The sequence below is a fragment of the Pithys albifrons genome, chromosome 3 (genome assembly GCF_047495875.1).
Source record: "Pithys albifrons albifrons isolate INPA30051 chromosome 3, PitAlb_v1, whole genome shotgun sequence".
NCBI classification, from domain to species: Eukaryota; Metazoa; Chordata; class Aves; order Passeriformes; family Thamnophilidae; genus Pithys; species Pithys albifrons.
Window position 1 is genome coordinate 100,737,145 of NC_092460.1, and position 22,645 is coordinate 100,759,789.

General features: G+C 51.6%; 1 protein-coding gene across 3 annotated transcripts in view; it reads left to right on the plus strand.

The window, feature by feature from the left end:
- The first annotated feature begins 376 nt into the window (after positions 1-376).
- NRF1 (nuclear respiratory factor 1) overlaps positions 377-22,645 on the plus strand; it is an 85,953-nt gene continuing 63,684 nt past the window's right edge. Inside the window, exons 1-2 of one of the 3 annotated variants that reach the window (XM_071552888.1) lie at positions 377-483; positions 18,158-18,388. In XM_071552888.1, coding sequence (XP_071408989.1) covers positions 468-483; positions 18,158-18,388 — 247 coding nt within the window. In that variant the 5' untranslated portion in view covers positions 377-467. Of the gene's footprint in view, positions 484-1,646; positions 1,812-18,157; positions 18,389-22,645 lie in introns of those variants that run through there. The other 2 variants (XM_071552890.1, XM_071552889.1) reach the window with 2 other exon arrangements.

Genomic DNA, 22,645 nt, shown 5'->3' on the forward strand with positions numbered 1-22,645 from the left:
AGAAAATGGAGGGGAAAATGTGTTTTAAACTGGATTTTCCCACAAAAGAAAACTGAAAAATTGTCCATTTTAAACTAGATTTTTCCGCACAAAATGGGGGAAAAATTTTTAAACCGGATTTTCCCATTAAAAAGTCCATTTTAAATCGGATGTTCGCACACGAAATGAGGTGAGAACAGCTTTATATCGTATTTCCCGCAATAACCCGGGACCAATCGCCTTTAAAGCCAAACCTCTCCCTCCACTCCCCCTCAGGGCACCAGCACCGCGCCCGCGGGAGGCCGCGCTGAGGGACGGCCGCGACCTCCCCAACGTGGCGGCCCTTCAGCTTTTCCGACCTCCCCAACGTGGCGGCCCTTCAGCTCTTCCGACCTCCCCAACGTGGCGGCCCTTCAGCTCTTCCGACCTCCCCAACGTGGCGCCGACTCCCTGAGGATCCCCTCGCTCGCCCTCACGACCTCCTCAACATGGCGCCAACGCTCTGTAGGTATTTTCTTCCCTCAGCCCTCCCCACCATGGCGCCGGCTCTCTCTGGGGGTGTTCCCCCCCTCAGCCCTCACGACCTCCTCAACATGACGCCGTCTCCCGGTGCATCATCTCCCTCCGCCCTCACGACCTCCCCACCATGGCGCCGGCTCTCTGGAAGTGTCTCTCACCCTCCCCCCCCCTCAGACCTCCTCAACATGGCGCCAGCGCTCTGTGGGTATTTTCTTCCCTCAGCCCTCACGACCTCCCCAACATGGCGCCGGCTCTCTCTGAGGGTGTTTCCGCCCTCACGGCCTCCTCAACATGGCGCCGGCGTTCGTGGGTATTTTCTTCCCTCAGCCCTCTCGACCTCCCCAACATGGCGCCGGCTCCCTGTGCTTTATCTCTCTCGGCCCTCATGACCTCCCCAACATGGCGCCGGCTCTCTCTGGGGGTGTTTCTCCCTCAAACCCTCACGACCTTCCCAACATGGCGCCGGCTCTCTCTCTCAGCCCTCAAGCCCTCCCCGATATGGAGCCGCCTCTTTCTCGCTCTCTCTCTCGGCCCTCATGACCTCCCCAACATGGCGCCGGCTCTCTCTGGGGGTGTTTCCCCCCCTCAATCCCTCACGACCTCCCCAACATGGCGCCGGCTCTCGCTCTCTCACCCCTCAGGACCTCCCCAACATGGCGCCTTGTCCCCTCCTCAGCCCTTGAGACCTCCCCAAGATGGCGCCGCTCCCCTCTCTCTTCCCCCTCAGGCCCTCCCCAAGATGGCGCCGGCTCTGTGGGTCTCTCTCACCCCCTCAGCCCTCAGGACTCCCCAATATGGCGCCGCCGCTCTCTCTGGGGGTGTTTTCTCCCCTCAGCCTTCACGACCTCCCCAACATGGCGCCGCCGCTCTCTCTCTCCCCCTCTCAGCCCTCAAACCCTCCCCACCATGGCGCCGTCTCTCTGCGGGTCTCTCTTCCCCCCTCATCCCTCAGGCTCTCCCCAACATGGCACCCTCCCCTTCTCTCTCTCCCTCTCTCCCCTCAGCCCTCCCGCGCCCCCGAAGATGGCGGCTCCGCGGCCCCGTCCGTGCCCAAGATGGCGGTGGCGCGGCGCTATGACGCCATACGTGCCGCTCCCCCCCTCGCTGTCCCCGGCCTCCTCCTCCTCCTCCTCCTCCTCCTCCTCCTCCTCCGCCGCCGCCGGTCCCGCCGCTCCGTCCCGCCCGGCGCGTTCCCCCCGCGGCGGCCCCGTTGCGGCCCGCCCGGCCCTCCCCGCGGCGCTGGCCCCGCCGCCCTCCGCCGGCAGCAGGAGCAGCAGCAGCCGCAGCAGCCGCAGCAGCGCAGCCGCTCTGAGGTGAGCGCCCTACCGCGCAATCTCCCCCGGCCGCGGCGCAGCCGCACCAACGCGGGGCCCCCGCGCCGCCCGCGCCGCCGCCGCTCCGCTCCCATCCCATCGCCAGCCCCATCCCCATCCCGCCTCGGGGCCCGCGGGGGCTGCGGGGGCCGGCCCGGCCCGGCCGGGGGTGCGGAGCGGCGGGCCCGGTGCGGTGCGGCCCGGCCTGCCCTGCCCTGCCCTGCCCTGCCCTGCGCGGGGCCCGCGGACCCCTCAGCGCCCGCCGGGATCGCCCTTTAGTTTCGCCTCTGCCGCCCCGGGTGCAGCCCCGGCGGCCGCCGGGCTTTAGTCCCTTTGCCGCCTCTTTTCTTCCCTCCACTCCCCCCGTTTCTTCCCCTTCAGCCTCCCCAGGTTTTCGCTTTCACCTCTTTTTCCCTTCATTCCCCCCATTTTCCTGCTTCACCCCCAATTTTCCCCTTCACTCCCCCCATTTTTCCCCTTCACTCCCCCCAATTTTCCCCTTCACTCCCCCCAATTTTCCCCTTCACTCCCCCCAATTTTCCCCTTCACTCCCCCCATTTTTCCCCTTCACTCCCCCCATTTTTCCCCTTCACTCCCCCCATTTTTCCCCTTCACTCCCCCCATTTTTCCCCTTCAGTCCCCCCTTTTTTTCCCTCTCACCTCCTCTTTTTCCCTTCACTCCCCCCATTTTTCCCCTTCACTCCCCCCATTTTTCCCCTTCACTCCCCCCATTTTTCCCCTTCACTCCCCCCATTTTTCCCCTTCACTCCCCCCATTTTTCCCCTTCCCTCCCCCCATTTTTCCCCTTCCCTCCCCCCATTTTTCCCCTTCCCTCCCCCCATTTTTTCCCTTCCCTCCCCCCATTTTTCCCCTTCACTCCCCCCTTTTTTCTTTTCACCTCCTCTTTTTTGCTCTCTCCATTTTTCCCCTTCACCCCCATTTTCCCCTTTTCTCCCCTTTTCCCTTCACTCTCTCTGGTTTTTCCCCTTCAGCCCCCCCTTTTTTCCTTTCATCTCCTCTTTTTTTTCCTTCACTCCCCCTTTTTTTTCCCCTTCACCCCCTTTTTTTTCCCCTTCACCCCCTTTTTTTTCCCCTTCACCCCCTTTTTTTTCCCCTTCACCCCCTTTTTTTTCCCCTTCACCCCCTTTTTTTCCCCTTCACCCCTTTTTTCATTTTCATAATCTTTTGTGCCTTCATAACCCCCATTTTATCTCCATTGTATCCACTTTTCCCCCTTCACACCCTTTTGTTCCTCTTCACCCCTTCTTTTTTATTCCATTCCCTCTCCCCTTTTTCCCCCCCTCCATCCCCTTTTTTTCCCCCCTCCATCCCCTTTTTTTCCCCCCTCCATCCTCTTTTTTTTTCCCCCCTCCATCCTCTTTTTTTTTTCCCCCCTCCATCCCCTTTTTTTTTACCCCCTCCATCCCCTTTTTTCCCCCCTCCATCCCCTTTTTTCCCCCCCTCCATCCCTTTTTTCCCCCCCTCCATCCCTTTTTTCCCCCCCCTCCATCCCTTTTTTTCCCCCCCTCCATCCCTTTTTTTCCCCCCCTCCATCCCCTTTTTTTCCCCCCTCCATCCCCTTTTTTTCCCCCCTCCATCCCCTTTTTTTCCCCCCTCCATCCCCTTTTTTTCCCCCCTCCATCCCCTTTTTTTCCCCCCTCCATCCCCTTTTTTTCCCCCCTCCATCCCCTTTTTTTCCCCCCCTCCATCCCCTTTTTTTCCCCCCCTCCATCCCCTTTTTTTCCCCCCTCCATCCCCTTTTTTTCCCCCCTCCATCCCCTCCTTTTTCCCCCTCCATCCCCTCCATCCCCTCCTTTTTCCCCCCTCCATCCCCTTTTTTTTCCCCCCTCCATCCCCTTTTTTTTCCCCCCTCCATCCCCTTTTTTTTCCCCCCTCCATCCCCTTTTTTTTCCCCCCTCCATCCCCTCCTTTTTCCCCCCTCCATCCCCTCCTTTTTCCCCCCTCCATCCCCTCCTTTTTCCCCCCTCCATCCCCTCCTTTTTCCCCCCTCCATCCCCTCCTTTTTCCCCCCTCCATCCCCCTTTTTCCCCCTTCACCCCTTTCCCCCCTCTTTATTTTCCCTTTTTCCCCCATGGCTGCCCCTTTGCACGGGAATTTGGGATACTTGGACTGTCAATCACTCACCCCCTTTAGTGCCCCCCAAAAAGGGACATAAATTGTGTATTACAAAGGGCTTTAATTGGATAAATATTAATGTACCCCAAAAAGGGGCATAAATTGCATATAAAAAGGGGGGTGTTGGTTCTGTATTACCAAACCCAAGGAAAGGGGTTCAAAGTGGGGCTCAGGGCAGGCCTGGCTTGGCTCAGCTGCCCAGGATTTTGGTGTGAGGGGCAATCCCAGGGCAGCAATTCCAGAGCAGCAATTCCAGGGCTCTTCCTTTGCTGTTCCCAAGACTGAACTGCCCAGGATTTCAGTGGGAAGGGGCAATCCCAGAGCAGCAATCCCAGGGCTCTTCCTTTGCTGTTCCCAAGGCTGAGCTTCCAAGGATTTTGGTGGGAAGGGGCAATTCCAGGGCAGCAATTCCAGGGCAGCAATTCCAGGGCAGCAATTCCAGGGCAGCAATTCCAGGGCTCTTCCTTTGATGTTCCCAAGGCTGAGCTGCCCAGGATTTCAGTGGGAAGGGGCAATCCCAGGGCAGCAATCCCAGGGCTCTTCCTTTGGTGTTCCCAAGGCTGAGCTGCCCAGGATTTTGGTGTGAGGGGCAATTCCAGGGCAGCAATTCCAGGACTCTTCCTTTACTGTTCCCTTTGGTGTTCCCAAGGCTGGGCTGCCCAGGATTTCAGTGGAAAGGGGCAATCCCAGGGCAGCAAATCCCAGGGCTCTTCCTTTGCTGTTCCCTTTGGTGTTCCCAAGGCTGGGCTGCTCAGGATTTTGGGTGGAAAGGGGCAATTCCAGGGCAGAAATTCCAGGGCAGCAATTCCAGTGCTCTTCCTTTGGTGTTCCCAAGGCTGAGCTGCCCAGGATTTTGGTGTGAGGGGCAATTCCAGGGCAGCAATTCCAGGACTCTTCCTTTGCTGTTCCCTTTGGTGTTCCCAAGGCTGGGCTGCTCAGGATTTTGGGTGGGAAGGAGCAATCCCAGGGCAGCAATTCCAGAGCAGCAATTCCAGGGCTCTTCCTTTGGTGTTCCCAAGGCTGAGTTGCCCAGGATTTCAGTGTGAGGAGCAATCCCAGGGCAGCAATTCCAGGGCTCTTCCTTTGCTGTTCCCAAGGCTGAGCTGCCAAGGATTTTGGTGGGAAGGGGCAATTCCAGGGCAGCAATCCCAGGGCAGCAATCCCAGGGCAGCAATCCCAGGGCTCTTCCTTTGCTGTTCCCTTTGGTGTTCCCAAGGCTGAGCTTCCAAGGATTTTGGTGGGAAGGGACAATCCCAGGGCAGCAATCCCAGGGCAGCAATCCCAGGGCTCTTCCTTTGGTGTTCCCAAGGCTGGGCTGCCCAGGTTTTCAGTGGGAAGGGGCAATCCCAGGGCAGCAATTCCAGGGCTCTTCCTTTGGTGTTCCCAAGGGTGAGCTGCCCAGGATTTTGGTGTGAGGGTCAATTCCAGGGCAGCAATTCCAGGGCTCTTCCTTTGCTGTTCCCTTTGGTGTTCCCAAGGCTGGGCTGCTCAGGATTTTGGGTGGGAAGGGGCAATTCCAGAGCAGCAATCCCAGGGCAGCAATCCCAGGGCTCTTCCTTTGGTGTTCCCAAGGCTGGGCTGCCCAGGATTTCAGTGTGAGGGGCAATTCCAGGGCAGCAATTCCAGGGCAGCAATCCCAGGGCAGCAATCCCAGGGCTCTTCCTTTGGTGTTCCCAAGGCTGGGCTGCCCAGGATTTTGGTGTGAGGGGCAATCCCAGGGCTCTTCCTTTGCTGTTCCCTTTGGTGTTCCCAAGGCTGGGCTTTCCTGCAGCCACTCCTGGTTTTCACAGCGTGGGGAGGTGGTTTCTGTCTCCCAGACTTGGGTCTCTGCTCTGTGTTTTTATTATTCTTTCCTGCTGTGCTGGAACCATCTTTGCTATTCCAGAATTGGGGATTTTTTCCTCGGGAAGGGCTGTGGTGGTTTTGTCTCTCAGGTTTTAAACCCTCTTCCCTTGTCCTGGGAAGATTTAACTCAGGTTTTGCCTCTTCTGTTTCATCCACACCACAGTTCCTCCTAAAGCCTCTTACAGTGAACTTTTAATTCCCTAATTTTGGGGGGAATAGATGTGAAAATTGTTCATATTTTTAATTTAAATTTCCATAGGAGTGGTAAAACTGGGAGCAACTTTTTTTTCCATTGAGGATGTTTCAATGGTCCCTTTGGAAAGCTTGGGATCATATCAGTGTTTTTCCAGGGTTTTAATCTTCCCCTGGATCCATCCCTGGCAATGTCCAAGGCCAGGCTGGAGCTCCTGGGACAGTGGGAGGGGTTGGGGTTGGAACTGGATGGGCTTTAAGTCCCTTCCAACCCAACCCATTCCAGCATTCCCATCAATCAGGAGATTTTGGCTCCATCCTTGGTGCTTCCAGGTCTCTCTGCAGCTGAACCATTCCCAGCCAAGGGAATTGCTGCATCCAGGAGGGCAAGCAGAGCTGAGGATGCTCCTGGCACAGGCAGTGCCCAATTGCTGTGTCCAGTGGGGCCCCAGAGTGCTGAGAGCCCCTGGCAGGGCCTGAAGGGGCTCCAGGAGAGCTGGGGAGGGACTGGGGCCAAGGCCTGGAGGGGCAGGACACAGGGAATGGTTCCCAGTGCCAGAGGGCAGGGCTGGGGGGGCTGTTGGGAAGGGATTGGTGGGTGGGAGGGTGGGCAGGGGCTGGGCTGGATTTCCCAGAGAAGCTGTGGCTGCCCCTGGATCCATCCCTGGCAGTGTCCAAGGCCAGGCTGGAGCTCCTGGGACAGTGGGAGGTGTTGGGGTTGGAACTGGCTGATCTTCAAGGTCCCTTCCCACCCAAACCATTCCTGGATTCTCTGGAGGTTCCAGGGCAGTTTAATTAAATCCTCTCATTCCCCCTGTGATCCCTGCACGTTTTTGCTGTTTCAGAGTTGAATTCTCTGGGATTTTTCTCTCTCCCAGTTGTGTCCCAGCAGCCTCCCATCATTTCTGTGCTGACCCCTCGTGCTGGGACCCCTTTTGCTCATCCAGGGCAGGATTTGGGCAGCTCTGGGAAGTTTCCAGGATTTAGGGAGTGTGTGGCCTGATGGACATTCCAGTTGCAGAGGTGGAACATGGAGTTATCCCGAGGCAGGTGGAGTTGTGGATGTGCCATCCCAGCTGTGCCACAACCACAACTCTCCCAAATCCCAGGTGGAAATTCAGCCACCCTGGAACAAACCAGCTCTTGGGGTGGGTTGGGTCAGGCAGGGATTTCCACTTCCCTGTAGCTCCATTGGGAAAATATGTGGGAAAACTTGTTGCTCTGGAGAGAGCCCAGGGAGTGGTGGAACCATCCCTGGAAGTGTCCAACAAACCCCTTGGGGACACAGTTTGGTGGTGAACGTTGTGGGGCTGAGCTGACAGTTGAACTCAGTGATCCTGGAGGGCTTTTCCAACTTTATTCCAGGATTCCAGGAGAGCAGAGGCCACTTTGCTCCTCAGAGAGGTTGGCCATGCTGGGGTTTTTCCTGTTATAATTGGTTTTCCTGTTAATTAATTGGTTTTCCTGTTAATTAGTGGGCCCTGAGCCCCATTCCTGGTGGGCTGCAGAGCTGTCCCCCTGCAGCCAGAGCAATTCCTGTGGTGTCAGCAATTCCCCACCTGTTGGGATTTCAGAACTTCCCTGGGCCTGAATCACCTTTTGTCAGACTTAACCTGTGCAGTTCCACCTCTGGCAAGGTCAGGCCTGGAGAATTCCAGCCCTGGAAGGGAAACCAGGGAATCCCAGGTGGCTGCAGGAGCCCAGCCTGGGAGAAGTGGGACCACCCTTGGTGTTCCCAGGCCACATCACATCCAGGTTTTGCCCTGGGCATGTACAAACTCTGGGAATATTCCCATGGCTGCTCTTCCTTTTCCAGCAGGGGGAGATTTCCAGGCACCTTCTGCCTCCTGAAGGTTTTGGGTGTTGGTTTTTTTATCCATTCCCCTCCTCTGAGCTGCAAAATGACCCTGCTGTGCCCCTCGGTCCCTTTTCCCAGGAAAATCTAATCCAGACTTTTCTACCTGAGGCCCTTCTGTGCAGTTGGCAGGAATCAGGTTTTGTTGATGGTTTGCAGTGCAGGGAGTGAAGTTCAGCCTTGGATTTTATCTTGCTTAGGCTGCTCCTGAAGTAGCTCCATGGGAAAAAAAACAGAGTGAAGATGTTTTATGTTCCTGCTTGAACAGTGCTGGAGTTAAGTAATAAAATAATTTTAAAACACTTTTTTTTTTCCCTTTTAAAGCAACTTGTGCTGCACAGTGGAGAATTTATGTTGTTTGGTAGTTACTGGAGTAGGAAAATTTGTTTATTCCTCAATTTGGTGAGTGTATTTCTGGTTCAGTTTGGGAGTCTCTCTATCAGCTCATTTTCCCTGGGAATCCCAACCAGGTAAATAAATCCTGGCAAAACCCCTCTGGTTTTCAGGGTTTGAAGCCAGAAAACTCTGAACATCCCTTGCATTTATTTCTTTTCTTTTTTTCCCCCTGAAACTTCAGCTTCCACCAGGAGCTCCCACCCCTTCCCAACCCAGAGGCTGCAGTGGAGTGTGAGAAAGGATTTAAGGTCTGGAGTGGTGCAGGATTTGTGCTGGGGGTGGAGGAGCCTCTCACCTGGCCAGGTGAGACCATCCAGGCCCCTCCAGCTCTGGGGGGAATCCAGGGCTCTAATTGTGTATATATATTAATGTACCCCAAAAAGGGGCATAAATTGCATATAAAAAGGGGGGTGTTGGTTCTGTATTACCAAACCCAAGGAAAGGGGTTCAAAGTGGGGCTCAGGGCAGGCCTGGCTTGGCTCAGCTGCCCAGGATTTTGGTGTGAGGGGCAATCCCAGGGCAGCAATTCCAGGGCAGCAATTCCAGGGCTCTTCCTTTGCTGTTCCCAAGGCTGAGCTGCTCAGGATTTTGGTGGGAAGGGGCAATCCCAGGGCAGCAATCCCAGGGCAGCAATTCCAGGGCAGCAATTCCAGGGCTCTTCCTTTGGTGTTCCCAAGGTTGAGCTGCCCAGGATTTCAGTGTGAGGGGCAATCCCAGGGCAGCAATCCCAGGGCAGAAATCCCAGGGCTCTTCCTTTGGTGTTCCCAAGGCTGGGCTGCTCAGGATTTTGGGTGTGAGGAGCAATTCCAGAGCAGCAATTCCAGGGCTCTTCCTTTGGTGTTCCCAAGGCTGAGCTGCCCAGGATTTCAGTGGGAAGGAGCAATCCCAGGGCTCTTCCTTTGGTGTTCCCTTTGGTGTTCCCAAGGCTGGGCTTTCCTGCAGCCACTCCTGGTTTTCACAGCATGGGGAGGTGGTTTCTGTCTCCCAGACTTGGGTCTCTGCTCTGTGTTTTTATTATTCTTTCCTGCTGTGCTGGAACCATCTCTTGTTGCCCAGTTCTGCTCCTGTTGCTTTTGCTTTTTCCCAGGATCTGGTTGGACTGGAGCAGTTGCCAGTTGGACAATCCCACTGGGAATGTTGACTGGAGTTCTCCATCCCTGGGCAGTGGCTCCAGGTGTTGGGAACCCCCCGTGATCCCTGTGGGAATAGCTGGGCTGGCACTGGGAGCAGAGTTTGACCCACCAGGAGTGTGGGGAGGGGCTGGGGAGGGTGAGCAAGTCCTGCAGGCTCTGGGTTGGGGATCAGTTGGATGGGAGGGACCCTGAGGCTGCTCTGGCTTTGCTGTGATCCAGCTGGAGAAGGGACTGGAGCACAAGTGCTGTGGGGAGAGGCTGAGGGAGCTGGGGGTGTTCAGCCTGGAGAAGAGGAGGCTCAGAGGTGACCTCAGCACTGTCTGGAACTGCCTGAAGGGAAGTTCTGGCCAGGTGGGGGTTGGTCTCTTCTCCCAGGCACTCAGCAATAGGACAAGGGGGCACGATGGGCTCAAGGTCTCCCAGGGGAAATTGAAGATCAGGAAGAAATTCTTTGCAGAGAGAGTGCTCAGGGATTGGAATGGGCTGCCCAGAGAGGGGGTGGATTCCCCATCCCTGGAGGGTTTTCAGCTGAGCTTGGCCGTGGCACTGAGTGCCATGATCTGGTAAAGGGACTGGAGTTGGACCAAGGGTTGGACTTGATGATCTTGGAGGGCTTTTCCAACCCAATCCATTCTATGGATGTGACACTGAGTGAGAATCCACATCTTGATCCAACCCCACTGGGATCACCAGCCCAGGGCACAGAGTGGGGTTGGATCAAGGGTTGGACTTGCTGATCTCAGAGGACTTTTCCAACCCAATCCATTCTATGATTCTGTGGATGTGACACTGAGGGAGAATCCAACATGTCTTGATCCAACCCTACTGTGATCACCAGCCCAGGGCACTCTGTGCCCTGGGCTGGTGATCACAGTGGGGTTGGATCAAGGGTTGGACTTGCTGATCTCAGAGGTCTCTTCCAACCCAATCCATTCTGTGATTCTCAGCTCTCCTGGGCTGGACAGGGACTTTTTCCACCAGGAAACACAAATTTCCACAGTGTGAATCTGCAGCTCTGAGTGGGATGTGGGATTTTCCCCCCAGAGCTGGTGCTGGATTTGCAGAGCGGGTTTCCCTTTTCAAGGGCATGGAAAGGTCTTGGAATTGTGGATGGTGAAGGGAAGGGACCTTAAAGCCCACCCAGTGCCACCCCTGCCATGGGCAGGGACACCTCCCACTGTCCCAGGTCTCTCAGGGACATGCCAGGCCAGGAATGCTCTGGGCCAGCAGCAGAGAGCTGGGTCAGGAATTCTTCAAAGACCACTTTGCCTATTAATTAAAACAGCTCGTTAGACTAAAGATGAGTAACTCACTTCATGGCATGAGAGTGACTGCTGGGCTGTGCAAGTCCAGGGAAAAGAGTTTGGATTGGGGATTTCAGGGTGGAATCACCTTGGAGAGCAGCATTTATCTTGTGTTCCCTAAACTCCTGTCCAACCACACAGCCTGCAAAAAGATTTCAGGGAGGAAAGTTCTGGCTTAGGTGGTACTGGTGGATACTGGGAGGGTCAGCCCTGCTTGCTGTGAGACCTGCAGGGGCTGGAGAGGTCACAGGAGTGATAATTCCATCCCCTGGTTTGCAATTTGTGGTGTAGTTTGACTGCCAGTTCTGGATTACACCCAACTGGGCTGGGCTGGGATGTGCTGGTTGCTCTTCCCGTGGTTTTCCAGGCACTCAGTGTGTCCTTTTCCCCCTGGTGTCTCCATGGACAGGGTTGGTTCCACTGTGGTGCTTTTTGCTGGGGCCAAAACTTGAGGAGAGTCTTCCAGAAGACTCAGGAACCCTCTTTTATCCCTGTATTCACCCCACAGTTTCCTGTGTTTGGTGCTAAATGTGGGAATTGAAGCTGCCAGATCTGGCACATCACGAGATGAGGTCCCATCCCAGCATGGAGCAAGTGGTGCCTTTCAGCAGCAAACAGGAGGTTTTCTGCCCCATAAATGCTGTGAGTTTTTGCCCTCCTGTGACATTCCCCCTGCAGGGGGATGTGTTTGCTCTTTGCTGTGAGATCCTGATAAACAGGGGGGGTTTGGGGGTGGTTTTCTGGGGTCACTTTGGTTTTTTAGGTCTCTCCACACTGAAACGGGGAGTGCAGGGATTCATTTTCCCCCTCCTAATTAATTAGGAGGGTCATTATCCCAATTCTGTGCCACAGGAGGAGGCTGTGGAACCAGAGCTGGTTCCTGCTGTCCCTCAGTGCCTGAGCTGTGCCCTTTCCACAGGAGTTCACCAGGAGAAAAAGCCAATTTTTTGTCAGGTTGAGCAGTAGCCTCAAAATTCTCTCCAGGAGCAAGGGAGGACTTTTTCCAGAGATATGGAAAAATGGGATTTTTTGGGGGTTTAATTTTAAGTGGATTGTGGTAATGACTGAGGTATTAATGGTCCTGGTGAATGGCAGTGTTTGCTTATCAAACCCACACGGGTGATTCCCTCTAGGCCCAGTTTTATTCAGGAATGGGATCAAATTCCAACAAAATATGAATTAAAAAACAATATTCATCCAGTGAGAGACACCAATCTGGCATGATGGGTGGACAGCATGGAAAGAGCTGCAGCTCCAGCTGGGCCAGGGCAGGGGCAGGGGGCACAGGAGGAGGAATTTGGTGCTGGAAAGGGTGGGCAGGCCCTGGCAGGGGCTGCCCAGGGAGGGTTGGAGTGCCCAGCCCTGGAGGTGCCCAAGGCAGGACTGGCTTCTGCTTCCTTTGAGAATGATTTAACCCACTAAAGGAGCAGGACCCAGCAATTCTTTTATTTATTGCTAATCTGAACAGGGTTTCAGATGGATTAGGTGTTGGATGAATTAGTGACAATGGTTTATTGGGATTTATTATCCCAATGTAACATTCCAGCAAATAGATGATCATCTCCCAAGTTCAGTCTGAGTCTTCTGCAGCACCTCAGCCAAAACTGCCTCGGTGGGATAAAGGTTACAAATAATTCCAGGCCAGTCTGAGTAAGGGGATTTTTCCTCAGCATTTTAGGTGTGAACTTATTTTGGGCTCAGCTCAAAGCACCGTTGGCTGAGTGGTGGTGGTGGAGGAGGTCAGTGTGTGACCCACATGGGTTTTAAGGGACTCCTCCAATTCCCCCTGGGCACAAAGCCCTTCTGCCAGTCTGGGTGGGCTCAGTGCTGAGCTGGGGGGTCTGTTCTCCTCCTCTTTGCTGCTGCTGCCTTGGGTGGGGCAGCTCTGCCATTCCAGCTCCTCCTGCCTCTGGAGCTCATCCAGCCTTGGTGGCACCGGCCCTGCCCGCAGCTGGCAGGACACCAAGGGAGTGCTGGCACAGCTGTGGGGCAGCTGCACTGCTGAGGAGAAGCACTTCAGCCTTGCTGGGTTGTTTTTCATGGAATCATAGAATGGTTTGGGTTGGAAAAGACCTCTGAGATCAGCAAGTCCAACCCTTGATCCAACCCCACTGGGATCACCAGCCCAGGGCACAGAGTGCCCTGGGCTAGTGATCACAGTGAGGTTGGATCAAGATGTGGTGGATTCTCCCTCAGTGCCACATCCATAGAATGGATTGGGTTGGAAAAGAACTCCAGGACCATCCAGTCCAACCCTTGGTCCAACTCCAGTCCCTTTACCAGATCATGGCACTCAGTGCCACGGCCAAGCTCAGTTGAAAACCCTCCAGGGATGGGGAATCCACCCCCTCTCTGGGCAGCCCATTCCAATCCCTGAGCACTCTCTCTGCAAAGAATTTTTTTCTGCTCTCCAACTTGAATTTCCCCTGGCAGAGCTTGAGCCCATCGTGCCCCCTTGTCCTATTGCTGAGTGCCTGGGAGAAGAGACCAACCCCCACCTGGCCAGAACTTCCCTTCAGGCAGTTCCAGACAGTGCTGAGGTCACCTCTGAGCCTCCTCTTCTCCAGGCTGAACACCCCCAGCTCCCTCAGCCTCTCCCCACAGCACTTGTGCTCCAGTCCCTTCTCCAGCCTCGTTGCTCTTCTCAGTTGGGTTGGAAGAGACCTCTGAGATCATCAAGTCCAACCCTTGATCCAACCCCACTGGGATCACTCTGGCACTCTGTGCCCTGGGCTGGTGATCATCAGGTGGGGTTGGATCAAGATGTGGATTCTCCCTCAGTGCCACATCCATAGAATGGATTGGGTTGGAAAAGCCCTCTGAGATCATCAAGTCCAACCCTTGATCCAACCCCACTGGTGATCATCAGGTGGGGTTGGATCAAGATGTGGATTCTCCCTCAGTGCCACATCCATAGAATGGATTGGGTTGGAAAAGACCTCCAGGACCATCAAGTCCAACCCTTGGTCCAACTCCAGTCCCTTTACCAGATCATGGCACTCAGTGCCACGGCCAAGCTCAGCTGAAAACCCTCCAGGGATGGGGAATCCACCCCCTCTCTGGGCAGCCCATTCCAATCCCTGAGCACTCTCTCTGCAAAGAATTTCTTTCTCATCTCCAACTTCAATTTCCCCTGGCAGAGCTTGAGCCCATCGTGCCCCCTTGTCCTATTGCTGAGTGCCTGGGAGAAGAGACCAACCCCCACCTGGCCAGAACTTCCCTTCAGGTTTTTTGGTTTTGGTTTTTTTTAAACACTTTAAATGACTTTTAAATCCTTCAGGCTGCACTCCAGGGCTCCTGGACTGAGCTCTGACCACCAGGAAATGTCCTTGCAGGCACTGCCACATCCCTGGGCTTTCCTTACAACTGGGTCTGGAGAAGCCAGGAATAAACATTCCTGCTCTGGAATGATGAGGGTTCATCTCTAAAGTTATTCAGGGGCAACTTCCTTTCCCTCCCCTGTGCCTGGATTCCCATTCAAATCCAAGTGCAGACCCTTTGGATGCTTCGTGGGGCACCAACAGCACCCACAGGTTGGGGGGCACTGGAGGAGGTGCCAGTCCAGGTGTTTGCCCACAAAACCTGACTCATGTTGGGAATCCTTTGGGGATAACTGGGATATGGGAATGACTACCCAAGGTGTCCATGGCATTGACTCTTGAGTGGGAGGTTTCCATCTGTTGCCTTGCAGTGTTGTCTCCTGATGAGCTGAAAGGTTATTCCACTTTGTCAATTATACTCTGAGCATATTTTTCCATGGAGAAATAATTATTTTTTAATAGAAATACTTAAATTTTGTATTCCTCTGATGAGAAAGGCACAATACACCCCTCAGGAAAAGTGCAGTGGCTTGGGAAATCCTGGGACTGAGCTGGAATATTTTTGGAATTGCTTGGAATATTTTTGGAATTGCCTGGAATATTTTTGGAATTGCTTGGAATATTTTTATTGCTTGGAATATTTTTTAATTTTTTTTTTAAATTTTTTTAATTTTTTTTTTTTTTGGTGATGGCAACAGAAGTCCCTTGGAAGGAGGTTTGTGCTGGTGGTTTTTTCAACCTGAAATGTTCAGTTTGCCTCCAAGCACCTCAGTGCCTTCCCCACTGGGGCTGTTTGAATTCCTGCTATTTTTGGGAGGCTCTAAGGTTACAGTCTGAGCTGTAAACAGGCCTGGACAGCAGCAACAGGGAGGGTTGGGATCTGAGGCTGCTTTGGCTGGAGCGGGTTGGGAACAGTCTCACAGCAGCTCTTCTGCTGTCCCAGGCTTGGCTTCCTCCACCGTGTGCCTGGATAGGATTCCAACCATCCCCATCCCTGCCAAGGCCACACTGACCATGTCCCCAAGTGCCACATCCACAGGGCTCTGAGATCCTTGCAGGGATGGGGACTCAGTGCCAGCACTGGGCAGCCTTTTCCAGGAAGGAACATCCAACCTGACCCTCCTCTGGGGCAGCTTGAGGCCATTCCCTCTTTTCCTGTGACTTGTTTCCTGGGACAAGAGACTGACCCCAAACTGGCTCCAACCTCCTTTCATCAAAATAACCCCCTGACCAAGTGCTCTTGCCTGGTCCTGTCGATCCCTCCACGACATTCCAGGATCTGGTGTCATTCCAGAGCTTTAATTCAGTGACTGTACTCACAAGGTCAGATTTTTGGGAGGAATATTTTATTATTCCCTACAACTGGTCATCTCTTTCTTCCTCCTCTTTGCCTTGAGGGTTTTGGGGAATCCGTTTTTGAGGGTTGACATCCTATTTCTGCTGTTTGAAAATATCTTAAGGCTGTGCCATTCCTGCCACACAAACATGTGGGGACAGGGACTGGAAATACCTGACAGGGACTGGAAATACCCGACAGGGACTGGAAATACTCGTGTGCCTCCTGCCCTGTCCCCTCATGGCTGGAATCCCAGGCCCTGCTGTCTGTCTGAGCTGCTCTGGGCTCAGAGTTTGCCCCTGGATGCATTAAATGCATCAGCTCTGTGTCATATTTGTGCTTGGGATGGGATGGCTTTGCCTGTTCCCAAACAAATCATGCAACAGAAGTCTCCAGAACTCGACTTGCTGCCAGTAAAGTGCTGACCCTGGAGTGCTGGGGCAGGTCTGGGCCCCTCAGGCAGCAGAGCCACAGAGGGGCTGGAGCGTGTGCAGGGCAGGGAGTGGAGCTGGGAAGGGGCTGGAGCAGCAGGAGGGGCTGAGGGAGCTGGGGGGGCTGAGCCTGGAGCAAAGGAGGCTCAGGGGGCACCTTCTGGCTCTGCAATCCCTGCCAGGAGGGGGGAGCCGGGACAGGGGGTCGGGCTCTGCCCCAGGGCACAGGGACAGGAGGAGAGGCCACGGCCTCAGGCTGGGCCAGGGCAGGGGCAGGGGGCACAGGAGGAGGAATTTGGTGCTGGCAAGGGTGGTCAGGCCCTGGCAGGGGCTGCCCAGGGAGGTTTGGAGTGCCCAGCCCTGGAGGTGCCCAAGGCAGGACTGGCCGTGGCACTGAGTGCTCTGGACTGGGGGCCAAGGTGGGCATCGGGCACAGGGTGGGCTCCATGGGCTGACAGGGCTTTGCCAAGGTGGGCATCGGGCACAGGGTGGGCTCCATGGGCTGGCAGGGCTTTGCCAAGGTGGGCATCGGGCACAGGTTGGGCTCCATGGGCTGGGAGGGCTTTGCCAAGGTGGACATTGGGCACAGGGTTGGCTCTGTGGGCTGGCAGGGCTTTGCCAACCCCAGGGATCCTGGGATTCCATCCTGGCATCCTCATCTTTGTCCTGAGCTATTGAGTTTGGATGAAACTGCGTCTCACCCTTGGGCATCTTCCCTTAAAGCTGGAACTCGAGGGGGCAAACCAAGCTCCAGCTTTGATCAGACCCTTTACCGTGGTGGGTCAGGGGCTGTGAGGTCCTTGCAGGTGTTTCATCCCTGCAGACGTGGCCTGTGGGGGCTGTGGCATGTCATTTTAGAAGCAGGGATTTTTCCAAGCTCTTTACCTTCATATTCCTGTTCTGGGTCCCAGTGGGGTCACTGTTTCTGTGTCCTGGATTTCCTCTGTCCCCAGGGAGGTGGGTGGTGGCACTCACCCTGTCCATGCCTGTCACCCTGTGCAGTGCCATTGATGGAAGAGCACGGCATGGCCCTGGTGGAGCACATGGTGACCTTTACCTTCACATTCCTGTTCCCACTGGGAACACTGGGGTCACTGTTTCTGTCCCCAGGGAGGTGCTGTGTCCCCTCTGAGTGGTGGCACTAACCCTGCCCATGCTGTCCCCGTGCAGTGCCATTGATGGAAGAGCACGGCGTGGCACTGGTGAAGCACATGGCGACCTTTACCTTCCCATTCCTGTTCTGGGTCCCAGTGGGGTCACTGTTTCTGTCCCCATGGAGGTGATTTGTCCCCTGTGGGTGGTGGCACTCACCCTGTCCATGTCTGTTCCCCCCTGCAGTGCTGTTGATGGAAGAGCACGGCGTGGCACTGGTGGAGCACATGGCGACCTTCACCTTCCCATTCCTGTTCTGGGTCCCAGTGGGGTCACTGTTTCTGTCCCCAGGGAGGTGCTGTGTCCCCTGTGGGTGGTGGCACTCACCCTGTCCGTGCTGTTGTCCCTGGCAGTGCCATTGATGGAAGAGCACAGCGTGGCACTGGTGGAGCACATGGCAACCTTTACCTTCCCATTCCTGTTCTGGCTCCCTTTGGGGTCACTGTTTCTGTGTCCTGGAGGTCCTCTGTCCCCAGGGAGGTGATGTCCTCTAGGGATGTGTCCCCCGTGGGTGGTGGCACTAACCCTGTCTGTGCTGTTGCCCCTGCCAGTGCCACTGATGGAAGAGCATGGCGTGGCACTGGTGGAGCACATGGCAACATTTACCTTCATATTCCTATTCTGGCTCCCTTTGGGGTCACTGTTTCTGTGTCCTGGTTGTCCTCTGTCCCCAGGGAAGTGATGTCCTGTAGGGACACTCTCTGGGTGGTGGCACTAACCCTGCCCATGCTGTCCCCTTGGCAGTGCTGTTGATGGAAGAGCACGGCGTGGTGCCGGCAGAGCACATGGCGACCTTCACCTTCCCATTCCTGTTCTGGGTCCCAGTGGGGTCACTGTTTCTGTCCCCAGGGAGGTGCTGTGTCCCCTGTGGGTGGTGGCACTCACCCTGCCCGTGCTGTCCCCCTGCAGTGCCGTTGATGGAAGAGCACGGCGTGGCGCCGGCAGAGCACATGGCAACCTTTACCTTCCCATTCCTGTTCTGGGTCCCTGGTGGGGTCACTGTTTCTGTCCCCAGGGAGGTGATTTGTCCCCTGTGGGTGGTGGCACTCACCCTGCCCGTGCTGTCCCCCTGCAGTGCCGTTGATGGAAGAGCACGGCGTGGCGCCGGCAGAGCACATGGCAACCTTTACCTTCACGTTCCTGTTCCCACTGGGAACACTGGGGTCACTGTTTCTGTCCCCATGGAGGTGCTGTGTCCCCTGTGGGTGGTGGCACTCACCCTGTCCATGCCTGTTCCCCCCTGCAGTGCCGTTGATGGAAGAGCACGGCGTGGCGCCGGCAGAGCACATGGCGACCATCGAGGCGCACGCGGTGGCGCAGCAGGTGCAGCAGGTGCACGTGGCCACCTACACGGAGCACGGGATGCTGAGCGCAGACGAGGACTCGCCCTCCTCCCCCGAGGACACCTCCTACGACGACTCCGACATCCTCAACTCCACGGCGGCCGACGAGGTGACGGCACACCTGGCCGCGGCAGGTGAGGGCACGGGAGGGCACGGGTGGCACTGCCAGGGCGGCTCCGCTGGGCACAGGGAGGAGCTGCTGCTGCCCGAAGTGCCCCTCGGGAGGGGCTGGATCTGCTGCCAGCCCAGGATGTGCCAGGGGCTGCCGTGTGAGGGGTCTCAGAGGGGTGGCTGGACCTTGGCACAGCTTTGTCCTGCGGGACTCAGGCTGGCAGAACAGGGATATTTATAGAAATATATAACAATTGTATATATAACAATATAACTATATGATAAATCAGGTATAGAATATATTATTATTATTATAAATTCAGGCTGGCAGAACAGGGATATTTATAGAAATATATAATAATTGTATATATAACAATATAATTATATGATAAATCAGGTATAGAATATATTATTATTATAAATTCAGGCTGGCAGAACAGGGATATTTATAGAAATATATAATAATAATTGTGTATATAACTATATAATTATATAATAAATCAGGTATATAATATATTATTATTATAAATACAGGCTGGCAGAACAGGGATATTTATAGAAATATATAACAATTGTATATATAACAATATAACTATATGATAAATCAGCTTTAGAATATGTGCTATATAATATATTATTATAAATTCAGGCTGGCAGATCATGGGTATTTATAGAAATATATAACAATATAATTATATGATAAATCAGGTATATAATATATGCTATATAATATATTATTATAAATTCAGGCTGGCAGTTCATGTATACTTATAGAAATATATAACAATTGTATATATAACAATATAATTATATAATAAATCAGGTATACAATATATTATTATAAATTCAGGCTGGCAGATCAGGGATATTTATAGAAATATATAACAATTATATATTTAACAGTATGATTATATAATAAATCAGGTATCTAATATATGCTATATAATATATTATTATAAATTCAGACTGGCAGATCATGGGTATTTATAGAAATATATAACAATATAACTATATGATAAATCAGGTACATAATATACGTTATATAATATATTATTATTATAAATTCAGGCTGGCAGAACAGGGATATTTACAGATATATAATAATTGTATATATATAACTATATAATTATATGATAAATCAGGTATTGAATAGCATATAGCAATGTATGCTATATAATATATTATTATAATTTCAGGCTGGCAGATCAGGGATATTTGTATAAATATATAACAATTGTATATATAACAATATAATGATATGATAATTCAGGTATATAATATTTGCTATACAATATATAAATAAATTCAGGCTGGCAGGTCATGTATACTTATAGAATATATAACAATATAATTATCTGATAAATCAGGTACATAATATTTGCTATACAATATATTATAAATTCAGGCTGGCAGATCATGGATATTTATAGAAATATATAATAATTGTATATATAACAATATAATTATCTGATAAATCAGGTATTGTATAGCATATATTGCTATATTACTATATGCTCTATTGCTATATATTATAATAAATTCAGGCTGGCAGATCAGGGATATTTATACACATATATAAAATTGTATATATAACAATATAATTATATGATAAATCAGGTATATAATATATGCTATATAACATATTATTATAAATTCAGGCTGGCAGTTCATGTATACTTATAGAATATATAAAATTGTATATATAACAATATAATTATATAATAAATCAGGTATACAATATATTATTATAAATTCAGGCTGGCAGATCATGGATATTTATAGAAATATAACAATTATATATATAACAAAATAATTACATGATAAATCAGGTATATAATATATGCTGTACAATCCATTATAATAAATCCAGGCTGGTTGATATGGGATATTTATAGAAATATGTAACAATTATATATATAACTATATAATTATATGATAAATCAGGTATATAATATATGCTATATAATATATTATTATAAATTCAGGCTGGCAGATCATGGATATTTATAGAAATATATAACAATTATATATTTAACAGTATGATTATATAATAAATCAGGTATATAATATATGCTATACAATAAATTATTATAAAGAATAGTTAATATTACGTATTCTTTCTATCATTAGATATAATGTATTTTATATGTAATTATATAAATAATATAAAATATTATATAAATATTTCATTTATATAAATATATGTAAATAATATATAAAATGATATGATTATATTATATATAATGTCATGTTATATATGATAATTTATTATATATTATAAATCACATATTTATGTAAATATATTATCATATATATTATTATGCATGATCATATATTATACATTTATAGAAATATAAAGATAGCAGTAATATAACTATATGTCTCGGTTTGAGGGGAAAAACCAAAATGTTTTACCCACAAGCAGGGGAGGGGCCTCCTCCTCAATAATCACACCACTCTTTATCAAATTTAAGAAAAGGAATTTTAATACAAGAAGGATAACTGCTATATATATATATATATATGTAAACAGACTAGTGCAACCCGCTTCCCCAACACCATAAGAGGGAAAAAAAAAACAACAACAAAACCCAGCAGGTTTTCCTCCGGGAGAAAAGGTTATACTTAAGTGTCCTTGTCACAGCCCGCTGGCTGCAGAGTGAGTTTCAGTCCCTCTCCAGCGAAACAGACGAGCAGTGAGCTTTCAGATGGACTCAGTCTCTTTCCCTTGTGTTCCCCGTCCAAGAAGCAGAAAAGGTACGAGCGACCAGCAGCAAATCCAAGGCAGGTAGCAGCACGGCAGGAAAAAGTAATCCGAAGTAGGCAGCGGCAAGACAGCCAGGGAAAACCCCAGCAGTAACCAGCAGGGCAGCCTGCCTCCTTGGAGCCCCCACTCCCCCGTTCCGCCGAGCCAAGACTGAGGAGAATATCCAAAAAAAAAACCAAAAGAGACAAACCTGCCCCCACCCCAGCGATCACAGTTAACTACTTCTTTTGTCAACCGCTGGCCTGGGCAGTTAAGTGGCAGGGGAGAGAATTTACATAATAATCCCAAACTACAACATTATCCACCCCTAAATTCTCTTCCATGCCGATACTCTACATTAAACTTAAATTTTCTTTCAAATAATTAAGTGTTTACAAATACAGTAATATGAGTCGTTTACCCAGAGATAAGTTCCCCTTGAGGTACACATCGTGTCTCTCCATCTTCCTGCATCACCCACCAGGTGGAACCAGATCCTTGAGCAAAGACAACCCCACGAATGGGTTTGCCTTTGCCTGAGGCAGGGTTGATCCAGACTGTTTTCCCTAGCATACCTCTCAGGTGTATTACAGGGACTTTGTCTCCATCTACAGTGTGAAGGGGTTCTGATTGGGCAGGGCCGGCTCGATTGACAGAGCCTCTAGTGTTGACTAGCCATGTAGCCTTTGCTAAGTGTTGATCCCAGTGTTTGAAAGTCCCTCCACCCAACGCCTTTAAAGTGGTTTTCAACAGTCCATTACACCGCTCAACTTTCCCGGCAGCTGGTGCATGGTAGGGGATATGATACACCCACTCAATGCCATGTTCTCTCGCCCAGGTAGCAACTAAGCTGTTTTTGAAATGAGTTCCATTATCTGACTCAATTCGTTCTGGGGTGCCATGTCGCCACAGCACTTGTTTTTCCAGGCCTAGGATGGTGTTCCGAGCAGTGGTGTGAGGCACTGGGTGTGTCTCCAGCCACCCTGTGGTTGCTTCCACCATGGTGAGCACATAGCGCTTGCCTTGGCGGGTCTGTGGCAGTGTGATGTAGTCAACCTGCCAGGCCTCCCCGTACTTATACTTATCCCAGCGTCCACCATACCACAGGGGCTTCACTCTCTTAGCCTGCTTAATGGCAGCACATGTCTCACAGTCGTGGATAACCTGAGAGATAATGTCCATGGTTAAATCCACCCCTCGGTCTCGTGCCCATTTATAAGTGGCATCTCTGCCCTGATGGCCCGAGGCATCATGGGCCCATCGAGCCAAGAACAGCTCTCCCTTGTGCTGCCAGTCCAGATCTGTCTGTGATACTTTCACTTGCGCAGCTCGGTCTGCCTGTTGGTTGTTGAGATGTTCCTCATTGGCCCGATTTTTGGGCACGTGTGCGTCTACGTGGCGGACTCTCACAATCAGCTTCTCTACTCGGGTGGCAATATCTTGCCATATATCGGCAGCCCAGATGGGTTTCCCTCTGCGTTTCCAATTGGTTTTCTTCCATCGGTCTAACCATCCCCAGAGAGCATTGGCCACC